The sequence below is a fragment of the Carcharodon carcharias genome, chromosome 2, assembly GCF_017639515.1.
Source record: "Carcharodon carcharias isolate sCarCar2 chromosome 2, sCarCar2.pri, whole genome shotgun sequence".
Lineage (NCBI taxonomy): Eukaryota > Metazoa > Chordata > Chondrichthyes > Lamniformes > Lamnidae > Carcharodon > Carcharodon carcharias.
In genome coordinates, this window is record NC_054468.1 from 26,074,793 (window position 1) to 26,089,335 (window position 14,543).

The 14,543-nt window shown below is 40.9% G+C and overlaps 1 protein-coding gene across 2 annotated transcripts in view; it reads left to right on the plus strand.

The window, feature by feature from the left end:
* gk5 (glycerol kinase 5) overlaps nucleotides 1-14,543 on the plus strand; it is a 92,297-nt gene that overhangs the window by 39,091 nt on the left and 38,663 nt on the right. For both annotated transcript variants that reach the window (XM_041182844.1, XM_041182845.1), the window contains exons 6-8: nucleotides 5,719-5,794; nucleotides 12,578-12,639; nucleotides 12,849-12,922. In XM_041182844.1, the coding sequence (XP_041038778.1) occupies nucleotides 5,719-5,794; nucleotides 12,578-12,639; nucleotides 12,849-12,922 (212 nt within the window). The remainder of the gene's footprint in view (nucleotides 1-5,718; nucleotides 5,795-12,577; nucleotides 12,640-12,848; nucleotides 12,923-14,543) is intronic.

A 14,543-nucleotide genomic window follows, 5' to 3' on the forward strand; every position in this document is an offset into this window, starting at 1 on the left:
TCCTTTCTTGTTGGACTGGACATATATGCTATTATAGGAAATTATCCTGAACACAATCTAGGAACACTTGTCCCTCACTGCCCCTCACACTACCACTATCCCAGTCCATTTTTGGGTAATTAAAGTCCTCATTATAACTACTCCACAATGTTTACACCTCTCTGTAATTCCCTTGCAGATTTGTTCCTTCATATCCTTCCCATTACACCGAGCAATGTAATTGCGCCCTTCTTATTCCTTAGCTCTAGTCAAATTGATTCTGACCTTGAATCCTCTGACACATCCTCTTTCTTCAGTACTGCAAGACTCTAATTTCCCTTTCCTATCTTTTTAATTAATTACAGATTTAAACAGATTTAGCATTCTAGAATCTGGAGCTTTCGAGCTGGGGGGGTGAGTGGAAGAATAAATTACTCCAAATGTTGCAGTTTCTTTCCTGCAGCCCAAAGTTTGCCCTTTGCTGATCTGTTGGGACAATGTCCCTTTAAGAACATGAGCATTGCAATCCTTGCTTGCTCTTCAGACCACATGTACCATTGCCCAAATCCAATCACCGGGAATAGCTTTTCCCCTCATCTGCATTCATGCAACAATCTAAAAGTTACTTAAAGTATTCAAATACTTTATTATTTAAAAAATTTTAAATAACTTCTTTTGCTTAGCTGCAGCTTCTGATTTTTTTCCATTTTATTAAAACAGCCTTTGAGTCGTTTCGATCCTTAGCATCATGTATAATTCTGGTAACTGTGCATTTTGTGTGGAGCTGTCTTCCGATTGAATTGAAGGTTGCTTTTGGTCAGTGCTGGCAACAGGCTCGATTTCAATTCCTTACACAGCCAGTGTAGTGTGCTTTTGTTATCTTCTCATCTAGCTTCAGGAAGGCTCATCTCCATCTCTTGAGATGACAGATCATGAAAGACCAAAGCAAGAGATGATTCTGTTTTAAGATCAAATAGTTTTGTTTTATGCCAATTTTCAGTGCAATGTAATTGAGTCTTCAGTAATGGGTTCCCAGAATAAGTGCAGAAGTGGGCACATATACATTAAATGATGACATTACAACATATATGGAGACCCAGACCATAGCACTGTTCCCATATTGCTTCAGTTTTTGAGCAAGCAAAGTCAATGGCACTGATTTCAATCTCAGCAAAGCATGATTTATGTGCCCTTTGTTTCAGTCTGCTTTAATTAATTGTTTAAGAACTTTGTGATATGTTTTGATTCAAATATTACTTTGGAGTGTTGAGAATTATGAAGGAGGGGGAACATTGAGTCTGGCTTAGATTTCATCTGTGTTGCTGCCCAAGTTGGTTTGAGCATGACTATTTCCCGTTGCTATTACCCCAACCCATTTTCCAAGGTCAGGATCGATTTATCCGTACTGGCAGTACCTCTGCTTTGCGGAAGAAACCTGCCTCAGTTGTGTAAAGACTTGAAGAGAAAACTCAGGAAAATCCTATAGTGATGCAGCAAACAGCTCGAAGATATCCTGTACATGTTAAATTTATTTTAAATTGTAAGAAAAATAAAATCATATATTTATATAGCGCTTTTGATGACTTCAGGATGTCCCAAAGAACTTTACAGCCAATCAAATACTTTTGAAGTGAAGGCACTGTTGTCATGTAGGAAACATGACGACCAACTTATGCTCAGCAAGCTCCCAGAAACAGCAAATTGATAATGACCAGAGTTTTTATTTTAATAATGATTGAAGGAAAGTATTGGCCAGGACGCTGGGGATAACTCCCCTGGCCTTCCTTTACAGCACTCGCAGTACTACGCTGGAGTGTTAGCCTAGAATTTAGTGCTCAGATCTCTGGAATGGGACTCACACTGACTCAGAGGCACAAGTGCTACCACCTGGGCCACAGTTATACTAAACCTGCTCTGATTGTGGCTACAGTAGCAGAAAGAGTGATGAATGCTTTTCTCACTGCTAGAGTCTATGTTATTCTACTCCGGTTCTGGTCCTATTGGAATTCGGCAGTACAGTGGTGAAATGCAAGGAAACTGGACCATCATTTGAATTTAAAGGATAAGTATGCCTAGATCCCTGATGGTAAAGGGATTGGGAGGGGGCTCGTTGAAGGGAACTGCTGAAGAGGCCTCCCTGAACCCATCTTTTCTGCTGCACCACCTAAAAATGGACGGTTTGATGAGGGAGATTCCAGTCCAAAACTATTTAACCTAAAAGAGGTCACCTGACCTAAAGGATGACCTAATAGAGGTCTTTAAAATTATGAAAGGTTTTGATAGTGGATGCATAGAAAATTTTTCTCCTTATGGGGAAAAGCATAACTAGAGGCCATCAATATAAGATAGACAAGAAATTCAATAGGGAATTCAGAAAAAACTTCCTTACTCAGTGGAATTCTTTACTACATGGAATGATTGAAGTGAATAGTATGGATGCATTTAAGGGAATGCTAGGCAGGCATATGAAGGAGAACGGAATAAATAGTTACAATAATAAATTTAGATAAGGGAAGATGGGAGAATCCATGAGTGGACCAGCATGGACAGGTTGGGCAGCGTGGTTTGATTCTCTGCCACATATCTAATGTTAACTTTTTTGTCCCACATATTCAAATTCTACCTAAAGCTCAATCTCTATTGCAGATTTTAAACCCAACCTTTCTGTGGGATTGCATCACTTGCCTTATTTGACTTCCTGGCTTCAGTGCCATTGTGAAACAAAGGCGGGGGGTGGAGGGTCTGTTTTCCATGGGTCTGAGTAGATGAACTGCATTGTCTGTGAAGAGATTATCTTGAGGATTCTTCAGTGTTTGATAGGGGGAGGGAGGATTTTCTCCGCAGAGCTGTATACCAATCCTGGGATTGTCAGCTGCACATGCAGAAGTCATAGATTTGCCTAAATAACATTCCTCCTCTGTTGGATAATTTTGTAGGGATGGTAAAGCTATCCCCTTCAAATGTCTGCTGCTAATCTTAAAATGGAAATATCATACTCCATTCCAGCACAGCTACCAATAGTGGAAAAATAGCAGAGGTTACAATTAAGGAGAAAATTGAGCATTTTATGAAACACCAATAAAATGTCTTCCATCACAGGAATGCCTTCTTGTTTGGACCAAGAAGCTGCAACACACATGAACATTGAATTCAACAAGAAAACATTGAAACACTCGAACGGCCTGCTTCTACCTCCTACCCAAAAACCACAAACAGGACTGTCCCAGCAGACCGATTGTGTCAGCCTGTTCCTGCCCCACGGAACTCATTTCTTGCTATCTTGACTCCATTCTCTCTCCCCTTGTCCAGTCCCTTCCCACCTACATCTGTGATTCCTCTGACACCCTACATCATATCAACAATTTCCAGTTCCCTGGCCCCAACCGCCTCCTCTTCACCATGGACGTCCAATCCCTCTACACCTCCATCCCCCACCGGGATGGTCTGATGGTTCTTCGCTCCTTCCTAGAACAGAGGCCCGAACAATCCCCATCCACCACTACTCTCCTCCGTCTGGCTGAACTTGTTCTCACACTGAACAATTTCTCCTTTAACTCCTCTCACTTCCTCCAAATAAAAGGTGTGGCTATGGGTACCCGCATGGGCCCCAGTTATGCCTGTCTCTTTATGGGGTATGTGGAACATTCCTTGTTCCGGTCCTACTCCAGCCCCCTCCCACAACTCTTTCTCCGGTACATCAATGATTACTTCGGTGCTGCTTCATGCTATCATCTGGACCTGAAAAAATTTATTAATTTTGCTTCCAATTTCCACCCCTCCATCATTTTCACGTGGTCCATCTCTGACACTTCCCTTCCCTTCCTTGACCTCTCTGTCTCAATTTCTGGTGATAGACTGTCCACCAATATCCATTACAAGCCTACCGACTCCCATAGCTACCTCGACTACAGCTCCTCACACCCTGCTTCCTGTAAGGACTCCATCCCGTTCTCTCAGTTCCTTCGCCTCCGTCGCATCTGCTCTGATGATGCCACTTTCGAAACCAGTTCCTCTGACATGACTTCCTTCTTCCTTAACCGAAGTTTTCCACCCACAGTGGTTGACAGGGCCCTCAACCGTGTCTGGCCCATCTCCCGTGCATCCGCCCTCGCACCATCTTCTCCCTCCCAGAAACATGATAGGGTCCCCCTTGTCCTCACTTATCACCCCACCAGCCTCCGCATTCAAAGGATCATCCTCTGCCGTTTCCGCCAACTCCAGCATGATGCCACCACCAAACACATCTTCCCTTCACACACACCCCCCCCCCCCCCCCCCCACGGCATTCCGTGGAGATCGTTCCCTCTGTGACACCCTGGTCCACTCCTCCATCACCCCCTACACCTCAGCCCCCTCCCACGGCACCTTCCCACGCAACCGCAGAAGGTGCAACACCTGCTCCTTTACTTCCCCTCTCCTCACCGTCCAAGGGCCCAAACAGTCCTTTCAAGTGAAGCAGCATTTCACTTGCACTTCCCTCAATTTAGTCTACTGCATTCGTTGCTCCCAATGCGGTCTCCTCTACATTGGAGAGAGCAAACGCAGACTGGGTGACCGCTTTGCAGAACACCTTTGGTCTGTCCGCAAGCATGACCCAGACCTCCCTGTTGCTTGCCATTTCAATACTCCGCCCTGCTCTCATGCCCATATGTCCGTCCTTGGCCTGCTGCATTGCTCCAATGAAGCTCAATGCAAACTGGAGGAACAGCACCTTATCTTCTGACTAGACACTTTACAGCCTTCTGGACTGAATATTGAGTTCAACAATTTTATATCATAAACTCTCTCCTTCATCCCCACCCCCTTTCCCATCCCTCCCCCTTTTTTTCCAATAATTTATATAGATTTTTCTTTTCCCACCTATTTCCATTATTTTTAAATATCCATTGTTTTATCTCTACTTTTTAGCCTATTTCGATTTCTTCACCCCACCCCCACTAGGGCTATCTGTACCTTGCTTATCCTGCTTTCTTACCTTAATTAGCACATTCCTTAGATAGTATCACCACCTTCAACACCTCTTTGTCCCTTTGTCTATGACATCTTTTGGCTATCTCTTCCAATCACTGGCCCTCCATCCAGTTCTACTTGCCCCCCCCCCCACCCCGGCCTTAAACCAGCTTATATTTCACCTCTTCTAGTTTTACTTAGTTTTGTTGAAGAGTCATACGGACTCGAAACGTTAACTGTGCTCCTCTCCGCAGATGCTGTGAGACCTGCTTGTTTTTTCCAGGTATTTTTGGTTTTGTTTTGGATTTCCAACATCCGCAGTTTTTTTGCTTTTAAACACTTAAAGGTGTCTGATACTCCCATCACTGCAGTAACAGTGTGTGGCTGCATTGCTTCAATTATGAGCAGTAAAAAATGCTCCTGTTTTTCAGAGGCAGCATATCTCACACTATATCATTTGATTTTTTAAAAAAATATGGCATAGGTCTTCTCTGAAAGTATTCTAGATTTAACTTTCTGGGAGTTGTGACAGTACCTGAAGAACATGGTTTCTCAGCATGTTTGTCTGCATTTGTGAATTAGTTTGTTGAGGTACGTTCTACAATCTATGATCTGGTTCGTCCTTCTGAAGACAGGAGCTATGTAACTTAATGCTATGAAAGTCCTCTTGTGCTTAACTAGCCCAGGAAAGAGAGACAGAAGGGCCAATATTGCAAGCAAATTTTATATTTTGAAGCTGTGGCATTTATATATATATATATATATTTTACTATAGGCATCTCCTTACAGGTTCAAGATGCTATTGCTGAAGAAAACTGCTGTTTTGGGACCATTGATACGTGGCTGTTGTACAAACTGACAAAAGGTAAGTTTGACCTTCAAAGCAAAATGTTAAATTTGAATGAATTTTTAAAAAATTACCTCGATCTAAAGGGCAGTGAAGCAGCAAATTCAATACTATGATCTGATTAAAACTATTTGAGGCCAAAATTATGAATTGAATAACCTTTTGTAGTTTTGTACTCAATCCACATAATTAATGGTTGTTCACCCTATGTGTACTATAGGCTGTGGGAAAGTGCCTACACTATAATTTGTAAACATCACGATTGACTCAAATTTCACACAACTTTATAATGTGACAAATAAACAATATTTAAAAACAGTTACCAAAACACACAAAAGACTTCATTGTCTCTCAAAAAATGTCCCACTCATCCCTGAGCATTGTATATGGGCCTTGTATCCTTTGGGCAGCTACATTGCCTTCTTGCATCACCCACTTTCTAAGCACCTAAAATAAAATCTATTATCAAGTTTAAACAAAAAAAAATTGAGGAAAAACATCTTACTCACTCTCTCCTCCAATAACTTTATCTTGCACAGATTCTCCCCTTTTCCACACTCGTTGCCTCTCCCCTTCTTTGAGACCTTTAGTATATCTCTGTTCCCCAAGCTTGATCCCTGAACTCTCTTGGGTGATAGTATTTTCCATGCTGATGAGCGCTAATTGTTCTGCTTCCCTGCTCTTGCCATGGGCTACTCGTAGCAACACTATTGGAGCTCTACTAGTTAATATTAATTGATAGACTATTTGATAGAAAAGATTTTCCTTGAGGTATAAAGTCCATTGCTTAAGGACTATGAGCAGTTTATTTAAAAAATGCCTTGGGAGCATTTGGAAAAGGAATAGGCCATTCAGCCCCTTGAGTCTGATGGATCGTTCAACTAGATCACAGCAGATTAGCCGGTCCCTCAACTCCACTGCTCCATAAACCCTTGATACCCTTGCGTAACAAAAATCTATCTCCGACTTAAAAGCTCCAATTATCCCAGCATCAACAGCCTTTTTTGGGTGAGTTCCAGATTCTGCATCCCGTTGTGTGGAACAAGTGCTTCCTGATTCTGCTCCTGAATGGACTAGCTCAAATTTTAATATTGTCTTGTTTTTGATTCCCATTCCCATATCAGAGAAAATAGCTTCTCTATACCTCTCCTGTCCAATGCTTTTAACGTTTTTAACACCTCAGTGTGATCACCCCTCAATCTTCTATACTTTAGGGAATACGAGCCAAGTTTATGCAACCACCCAAGTAGCATTCTGGTGAATCTGTGCTGCATCCCTTCTCGGGCTTTCATATCCTTCCTGAGGTCTGATGCCCAAAACTAATATAGTACTCCAGATGGGGTTTGACCAAGACTGTAAAACCAAAGGATAACTTCCTCCACTTTCTTTTTGAACTGCCTTGAGATAAAGGCTGACATTTCCTTTTTGATTGCTTTTTGGATTATTGGTTTCTGAACTTAGACTCCTAAATCTCTTCCTCTACAGTTGCTAGTTTGTTATGGTTTGGAAAATATTCTGATTTAGCATTCTTGAGTCAAAAGTGGATAACCTCCTACTTGTCCACATTGAATTCCACTTGAAATAATCTTTTCCATTCTTTAATTTGTCTCTGCCCTTTGCAACTTCCTGCTCCCATCTGTATTACTTACTGTCTCTCCTAATATCATCTGCAAACTTGGATATGCAACTCTTTTCCTTTATCAAAATTGTTAAACATAATGAAAAGTTGAAGCCTTGGAATAGATTACTACAGAGCACTGCTTGTCACATCCAACTAATTAGAGTATGTAACCTTTATCCCACTCCTGCCTTCTAGAGTCCATAGGTGCATCAATATCTATCTTACTGACTTCCTCAAAAAAAAACCCATCTACATTATTCAGACATGGCTTGTCTTAAAAAGACATGCTGGCTTTCTCTGATTCATCTCCTGTTTATTTAAGTGCTCAGTCATTGTAGTTCTAGTAACAGATTCTAGTATCTTCTCCGCAACTGACAGGCTGTAACTACCTGATGTATCTCTCTCATCCTTCTTCAGTAGTGGAGTGACATGAACAATTTCCAATCTAGTGTACAATTCCCAAATTGAGATGGCTTTGAAAGATTCTGGTCAATGCTTCCCCAACTTATTCACCTACTTTTTCTGATAGCCTGGGGCGGAAACCCATCAGGCCCTGGAGATTTATCTTTCCTAATTCCTTTTATTTTCTCCATTATTATTTTTAACTTGTATCAAATCCACTAAATTCCCCCTCTTGATTTATTTTTAGTATTCCTCTGCTGTAAAAATGGATCTAAAATACTTGGTTAATAAATCTACCATTGAATTGTTGACAGAAATCTTTGTATCCTCACTGGCTATGGGTGAGGTCCCAGAGGACTGGAGAATGGCCAATGTTGTTCCGTTGTTTAAGAAGGGTAGCAGGGCTAATCCAGGAAATTATAGGCCGGTGAGCCTTACGTCAGTGGTAGGGAAATTATTAGAAAAGATTCTTCATGACAGAATTTACTACCATTTGGAAGCAAATGGCGTATAAGCGAGAGGCAGCATGGTTCTGTGAAGGGGAGGTCGTATCTCATTAACTTGATTGAGTTTTTGGAGGAAGTGACAAAGATGATCGATGATGGAAGGGCAGTGGATTTTGTCTACATGGATTTCAGTAAGGCCTTTGACAAGGTCCCTCATGGCAGACTGGTACAGAAGGTAAAGTCGCACGGAATCAGAGGTGAGCTGGCAAGATGGATACAGAATTGGCTTGGTCATAGAAGACGAAGGGTACCAGTGGAAGGGTGCTTTTCTGAATGGAGAGCTGTGATTAGTGGAGTTCCGCAGGGATCAGTGCTGGGACCTTTGCTGTTTGTAGTATACATAAATGATTTGGAAGAAAATGTAACTTGGCTAATTAGTAAGTTTGCAGATGACACTAAGGTTGGAAGTATTGCAGATAGTGAAGAGGATTGTCAAAGGATACAACGGGATATAGATCAGTTGGAGACTTGGGCAGAGAAATGGCAGATGGAGTTTAATCCAGACAAATGCGAGGTAATGCATTTTGGAAGGTCTAATACAGGCAGGAATTATACAGTAAATGGCAGAGCCCTTAAGTGCATCGACAGGCAGAGGGATCTGGGTGTACAGGTCCACAGGTCACTGAAAGTGGCAACACAGGTGGATAAAGGTAGTCAGGAAGGCATATGGCATGCTTGTCTTCATTGGCAGGGGTATTGAGTATAAAAGCTGGGAAGTCATGCTGCAGCTGTATAGAACCTTGGTTAGGCCACAATTGGAATATTGTGTGCAATTCTGGTCACCACATTACTGGAAGGATATGGAGGCATTGGAGAGGGTGCAGAGGAGGTTTACCAGGATGCTGACTGGTCTGGAGGTTATTAGCTTTGAGGAGAGGTTGGAGAAACTCAGATTGTTCTCACTAGAGCGATGGAGATTGAGGGATGACTTGATAGAAGTTTACAAAATTATGAGTGGCATGGATAGAGTAGATTGTCAGAAGCTTTTTCCCAGGGTGGAAGAGTCAATTACTAGGGGACATAGATTTAAGATGAGAGGAGAAAACTATTGAGGAGATGTGCGGGGCAAGTTTTTTACGCAGAGGGTAGTGAGTGTCTGGAATTCGCTGCCAGAAGAGGTGATGGAAGCAGGTGTGATAGTGGTGTTTAAGAGGCAGCTTGACAAATATATGAATAGGATGGGAATAGAGGGATACGGACCCCGGAAGTGCAAAATGTTTTAGTTGACCGGCAATATGATTGGCACAGGCTTGGAGGGCCGAAGGGCCTGTTCTTGTGCTGTACTTTTCTTTGTTCTTTGTTCTATTAACACTGTTGCCTCTGTGTTGCTTTATTGCGCTCACATCTCTCTTACTTTTAATATATTTATAAAAATAACTTTTACTCTTGGCCTTATTATTATTTGCATGATTTTATAATCGTATTCCTTTTTTGCATCCTTAATATTTACTTATTGTCCTTTTGGTGCTTTCTATCTGTGTTGCAGTCTGTTGGATTACCACATTTAATGGTACTTATAAAAGCCACTTCCTTTAGCTTTAGTATTATAAAAATATTTCTTAATTGGTCCAGAAGGATAAAGCAGCTAAATAGCATTTTGTCACATCGATGAAATGTATTATTTACAATGGATGTGATATTTTAGAAAAATATATTGTTAACTGTGTCCAAATCACTTAAATCCACTAGGTTATATGCAATTATTCACATTAGCATTATTTTGGAAGAATGAGGCATTATTTTAGGATTGGGCAGAAAATGGGAGCCTAAATGACCATTGATTCAGCACTATCAATTCCTTATGTTGTACTTATTCACACTTTTCCTATACAGTAAGTCTTCAAAGTTGTGGATGTGTTCATGAAAATTGTGATTTAAGTGAATCTCTGGTTCCCGCAGGACTCAATGTTAAAATTGGAGTTAGGTTCCATTGGACATTTCTCGCCCAGGAAAACCAACATACAAGTTGAAATACTGTACTGTACATGTGCAGCCTTATGTATTCCTAGCTGGAGTAACTTGCAAAATAAAATAAATCACTTAATATAACAGAAGCACTCTACAAATTCAATTCAGATAAGACTAAATCACTAAAGAAGCCCTGAGCAGCACAGCTCCTGTGTCTCACCCACAACACTTCTGAAACGCAACTCAAATTTTTGCTTATTTTCCTTTCCCATGCTGTCTATCTATCTGCGTGCGTGTGTGTGTGTGTGTGTCTTTCTCTCTCTGACTCCCTTTCCCACTGTCTGTATCTCTCTCTCTCTCTCTCTGACCCCCTTTCCCACCGTCTTTCTCTCCCCCTCTCTCTCTTTGTCCTTTCCCACTCTGTCGTGCTCACGCTCTCCACCGCCCCCCCCCCCTCAGTCTGCAGGGGCTGTGCCCCTTTCCCACAGGGTGCTGCGGAATGAGTCGACGGGGGGAGGGGCCACGGATGGATCTGAGGGAGGTGTGCCGATCCCTCCCCCATCTCCAAGCTTGCCCCAGATTTCTCATAGTTCATCACCCAATTGGCAGCTAGCAGCTTCCTGTCCCTGCCTTTGCTCCTGCTCCTGGATCTTGGGTCTCACTCTCTTATGTCTTGCTAAATGAGTTTGTTAGCCAACCGCACCCTAACTGCATGCCTTCCTATGTACTCATTAATTGCTGCTTGTCATCAATAATTGGGGAGACTGATGTAAGAATAAACAGTGATGGTTTATTGAGACATAGGGCAGAGCACCAGATCATAAGTGCTCACTCAGCAACCTCCAGAATGAGGCTTGCAGCTCCCAGATGTCTGCGCTGTACAGTGATTTGTCAGTGCTGTCACATGATTAGTACACTTTGATTCTCTTAAAGGTACAGGGTATCTCACTTTGCCACATACTCTGTCCCTGCTGCCTGAGCCTCTGGTGACTGTGGCAGCTCCGGCATCAGAACATGGCAGCGGCTGGCCCTGAGTTCAGCGCTGGGAGGTGGGGCCAGAGTGCAGACGATGTAAAATTAAAATTGGCAATACCAGTCCAAAAAAAGGTCCTAAAATGTAAACAACGTTAAAGCAAATAGACTTTAAGTGGGTGACTTAAAAGTGAGGGCTTACTGTAGTTTATTTTATATGTACTTGTACTATTAGCACATAGATGATATAATTACAGAATTATAGTTTTGTGGTCATAAGGTCAATTAGAAGAGCATTTTGAATATAACCTAATTTGAATAATATGCCCGAAGTATTAATCCTTCCTTTATGGTCATGTAGATTAGCTGACATTCTTGCTGCTGAAGTTGTGATTTTCTGCCATTGACTGGTGCCCAGTTATTTAAACATGAAGCGTAGCTAAACATAATGATGGAGCATTTCACTGTGCAAACTTCAGCCATTATCAAACAGTGTGAATAAGATGATTTTCTTCTCTCAGTTCCATTAGTTTGTCATGAGTGAATGTAGTCATAATGATAAATTCAAGAGAGACCTTGGAGCTATAGTAGACTTGATGTTCAACATGTCTAACTGATGCTGGTCAGCAATCAACAAAGGGAGTAAAATGTCTCTTTCTTCATGTAGCATTCCCATTGTCCAAAGCTGTTAATCATGGCCATTGCCATGATGTCACTCCTGTGCAAGAAGGTAGGCTCAAGAATTACCTGAGCCGGTAAGAGGATTGAACCCGTGCTGTTGGCGTTATTCTGCACCACAGTCTAGCCAACTGAGCTAACCAAATATGTCGGAATTCAAGTCAGAGGAAATTGTTATCGTACTGTATAGTAGACTGCTCCTTGAGCACGATGTTCAGGTCAAGTTGCTGAGAAATAAAGACGACTTTCAGGTGCTGGAAGCAGTGCACAGATGAGCCTAGAGCCTGATCCCTGGGTTGAGGAGTGTAAACAGTGAGGATTGAGGCTTCCTGTTTAGAAAGTAGGCATCTGAGAGGTAATCTCCTAGAGGTGGAAAATAATCATAAGGGAATGGAGGAGTTTAGCTCAGAATACTACCTTAAATAAAACTAATCAAGTAAGATGAGACACCAGTTCAGACTAGTAAAAGATAAATTTAGAACTAAGATCAGGAATTTTTTGTATAAAGAATGATCGGCATGGAATTCCAAGAAAAGTAATGGAGGTGAAAATTATGGAATTATTTAAGATGCAGTTCAATGCAACAGTGCGGAAGTGTACTGTCTTTCTGGATGTTTTAAGATGGGTAAAATGACCTTCAGAAACTGCTTAATATGTGCCAACTATTTTAATTTCAATTATCTGTACTTTACCTGTGTTGTTCCTTAAATGTAGGTGCTGTTTTTGCAACAGATTACTCAAATGCAAGCACTACAGCAATGTTTGACCCATATCAGGTATTTTGATTCTTTTCTAACTCTGCACAAAGTGCATTTTCATTCATGAGGAAAGTTTCTAATTTGAACATGATTTAGAGTTTTACATGCTTTCAATTATATGGTATTTTTAAAAAATGCATTTTTGCATTGAACTTTTACCTTCTGAACAAACAAAGTATAATTTAAGATAGCATGCAAAACTTAGTGGTTAATGTTCATCTTTTTAGTTGTGCTGGAGTACATTCCTCGCAAACCTTCTCTCAGTGCCTGTGTCTATCCTCCCGCCAGTAAAGGATACCAGGTAAGAATTTTGAGAGTTTCTAAATGACAGCCAGTATTGCACTGCTGTTACACTGCAGCACAGTTAAAACAATTGCTTGCTGTTGAATGGCTATTGCAAGTATGACTGAAAAGGGCAATGGTGGTAATTCTAATTGGAGAGATGTCAGCATCCAAGTATGACCGGTATGATTCAAAGGTTTGTACTTAATTATTCTAAGGATGATTTGATAAGTCGAACATCAGAGAATGAGAAGAGATAAAATTGACAAGTTTAATTGGATGGGTTTTGCAATTAAATACTGGTGAGACCCATAAGCTTGGCATTCTAATGCCAGTGCTTAATGTAACAAATAACAAAGAAAATTGGATCTGATTAGTTCAAATGTCTAATGGTCAATAATCTGATGCCATTGTTAATTAAATGGATCAAGCAAAGATAAACATCTGATTCTAAAACATGGATGCACAAGCTGCCAATAAGGTACTCATTTATGAATAACTTCATCCACTCTAGTATCTAACCCCACTTTTTGTGAATGTACCTGTAGCGGCTTGCTTACGTTGCCTTTATATTTAAAAAAAACAGGGTATTGATTATCGTGACTGATTACAGTTAAGGCCATGTTTAGAGAAACATACCTTGTGATCGTGTCTTCCCTCTAAAGAATTTAGGAAATAATTTATGAGCAGCGGGTAACTAAATTGAGCCTTTTCACCGAAGTTTGAGATGAGACATGACCCAAGTACTTAAAATGCTCAAAGGAATAGATAGTGAGAATATAAGCAAACCATTTAATTCAGACTACAAGGGTATACATCCAAAACTAATACTAGAGATTATCTAGCATCCATGTTGTGTAAGTGCTTAAAGGAACAACAATTGGTTCATCCTGCTTTAAATTGTTGTATCCATACCTATCCCGTTAGTAACAATTGGAAGAATAGAATCTTTCGGGTTGTCGACTACCGTTATCTCTATATATTTATAGTTGTGATTACTGATTTTTGAAGACCTTGGACATGCCATTTATGTCATATTGCCATCACCACCACTATAGCAGAATAGCAACTCAGCCCAATCAGCAAAGAAGACAAAGGACAAGTTTAGGTTTCACTCCCATTCACTTCAAATAGAATTATGGAGTCAAGTGCAATTTTTGGGTCCAGTTTTACAAACTCTGCCTCAATACTAAATCCCTCAGTACGTATCAGGTACTGATACTTGATGTGGTCAAAACTTTATCTGCATTTACGGATGAAGGCATTATTAGACCAGCTGTTTTTGCTGCATTGAGAAAGATGTTTGCAAGGTACCTAGTTACCCACACAGCCTACAGTGCCAAAATCTATGTTAAAGCTTTGTGATTGATGTACATTCAGGAAAGAGCTGGAGTGTTTGTGCCAATTTTTGATGGCCCTCTTCCCCCTTTCTAAAAGTTTAAGCTTCTATAGCATTTCAGGAGAAGATTTACTTTTGTTGGATGCCAACAAGTATTTGGTGTAAAATATAGGACTTTTGTGAGAAAAATCAACTGTATATTATAGACCTGGAGCTTAACAAAGGCTACTGCCTATTCTATCTCCAATGTCATGATGAACTTCTATCTTTCCTTCCTCAGCTGCATCTGTTTTCTGTAAGT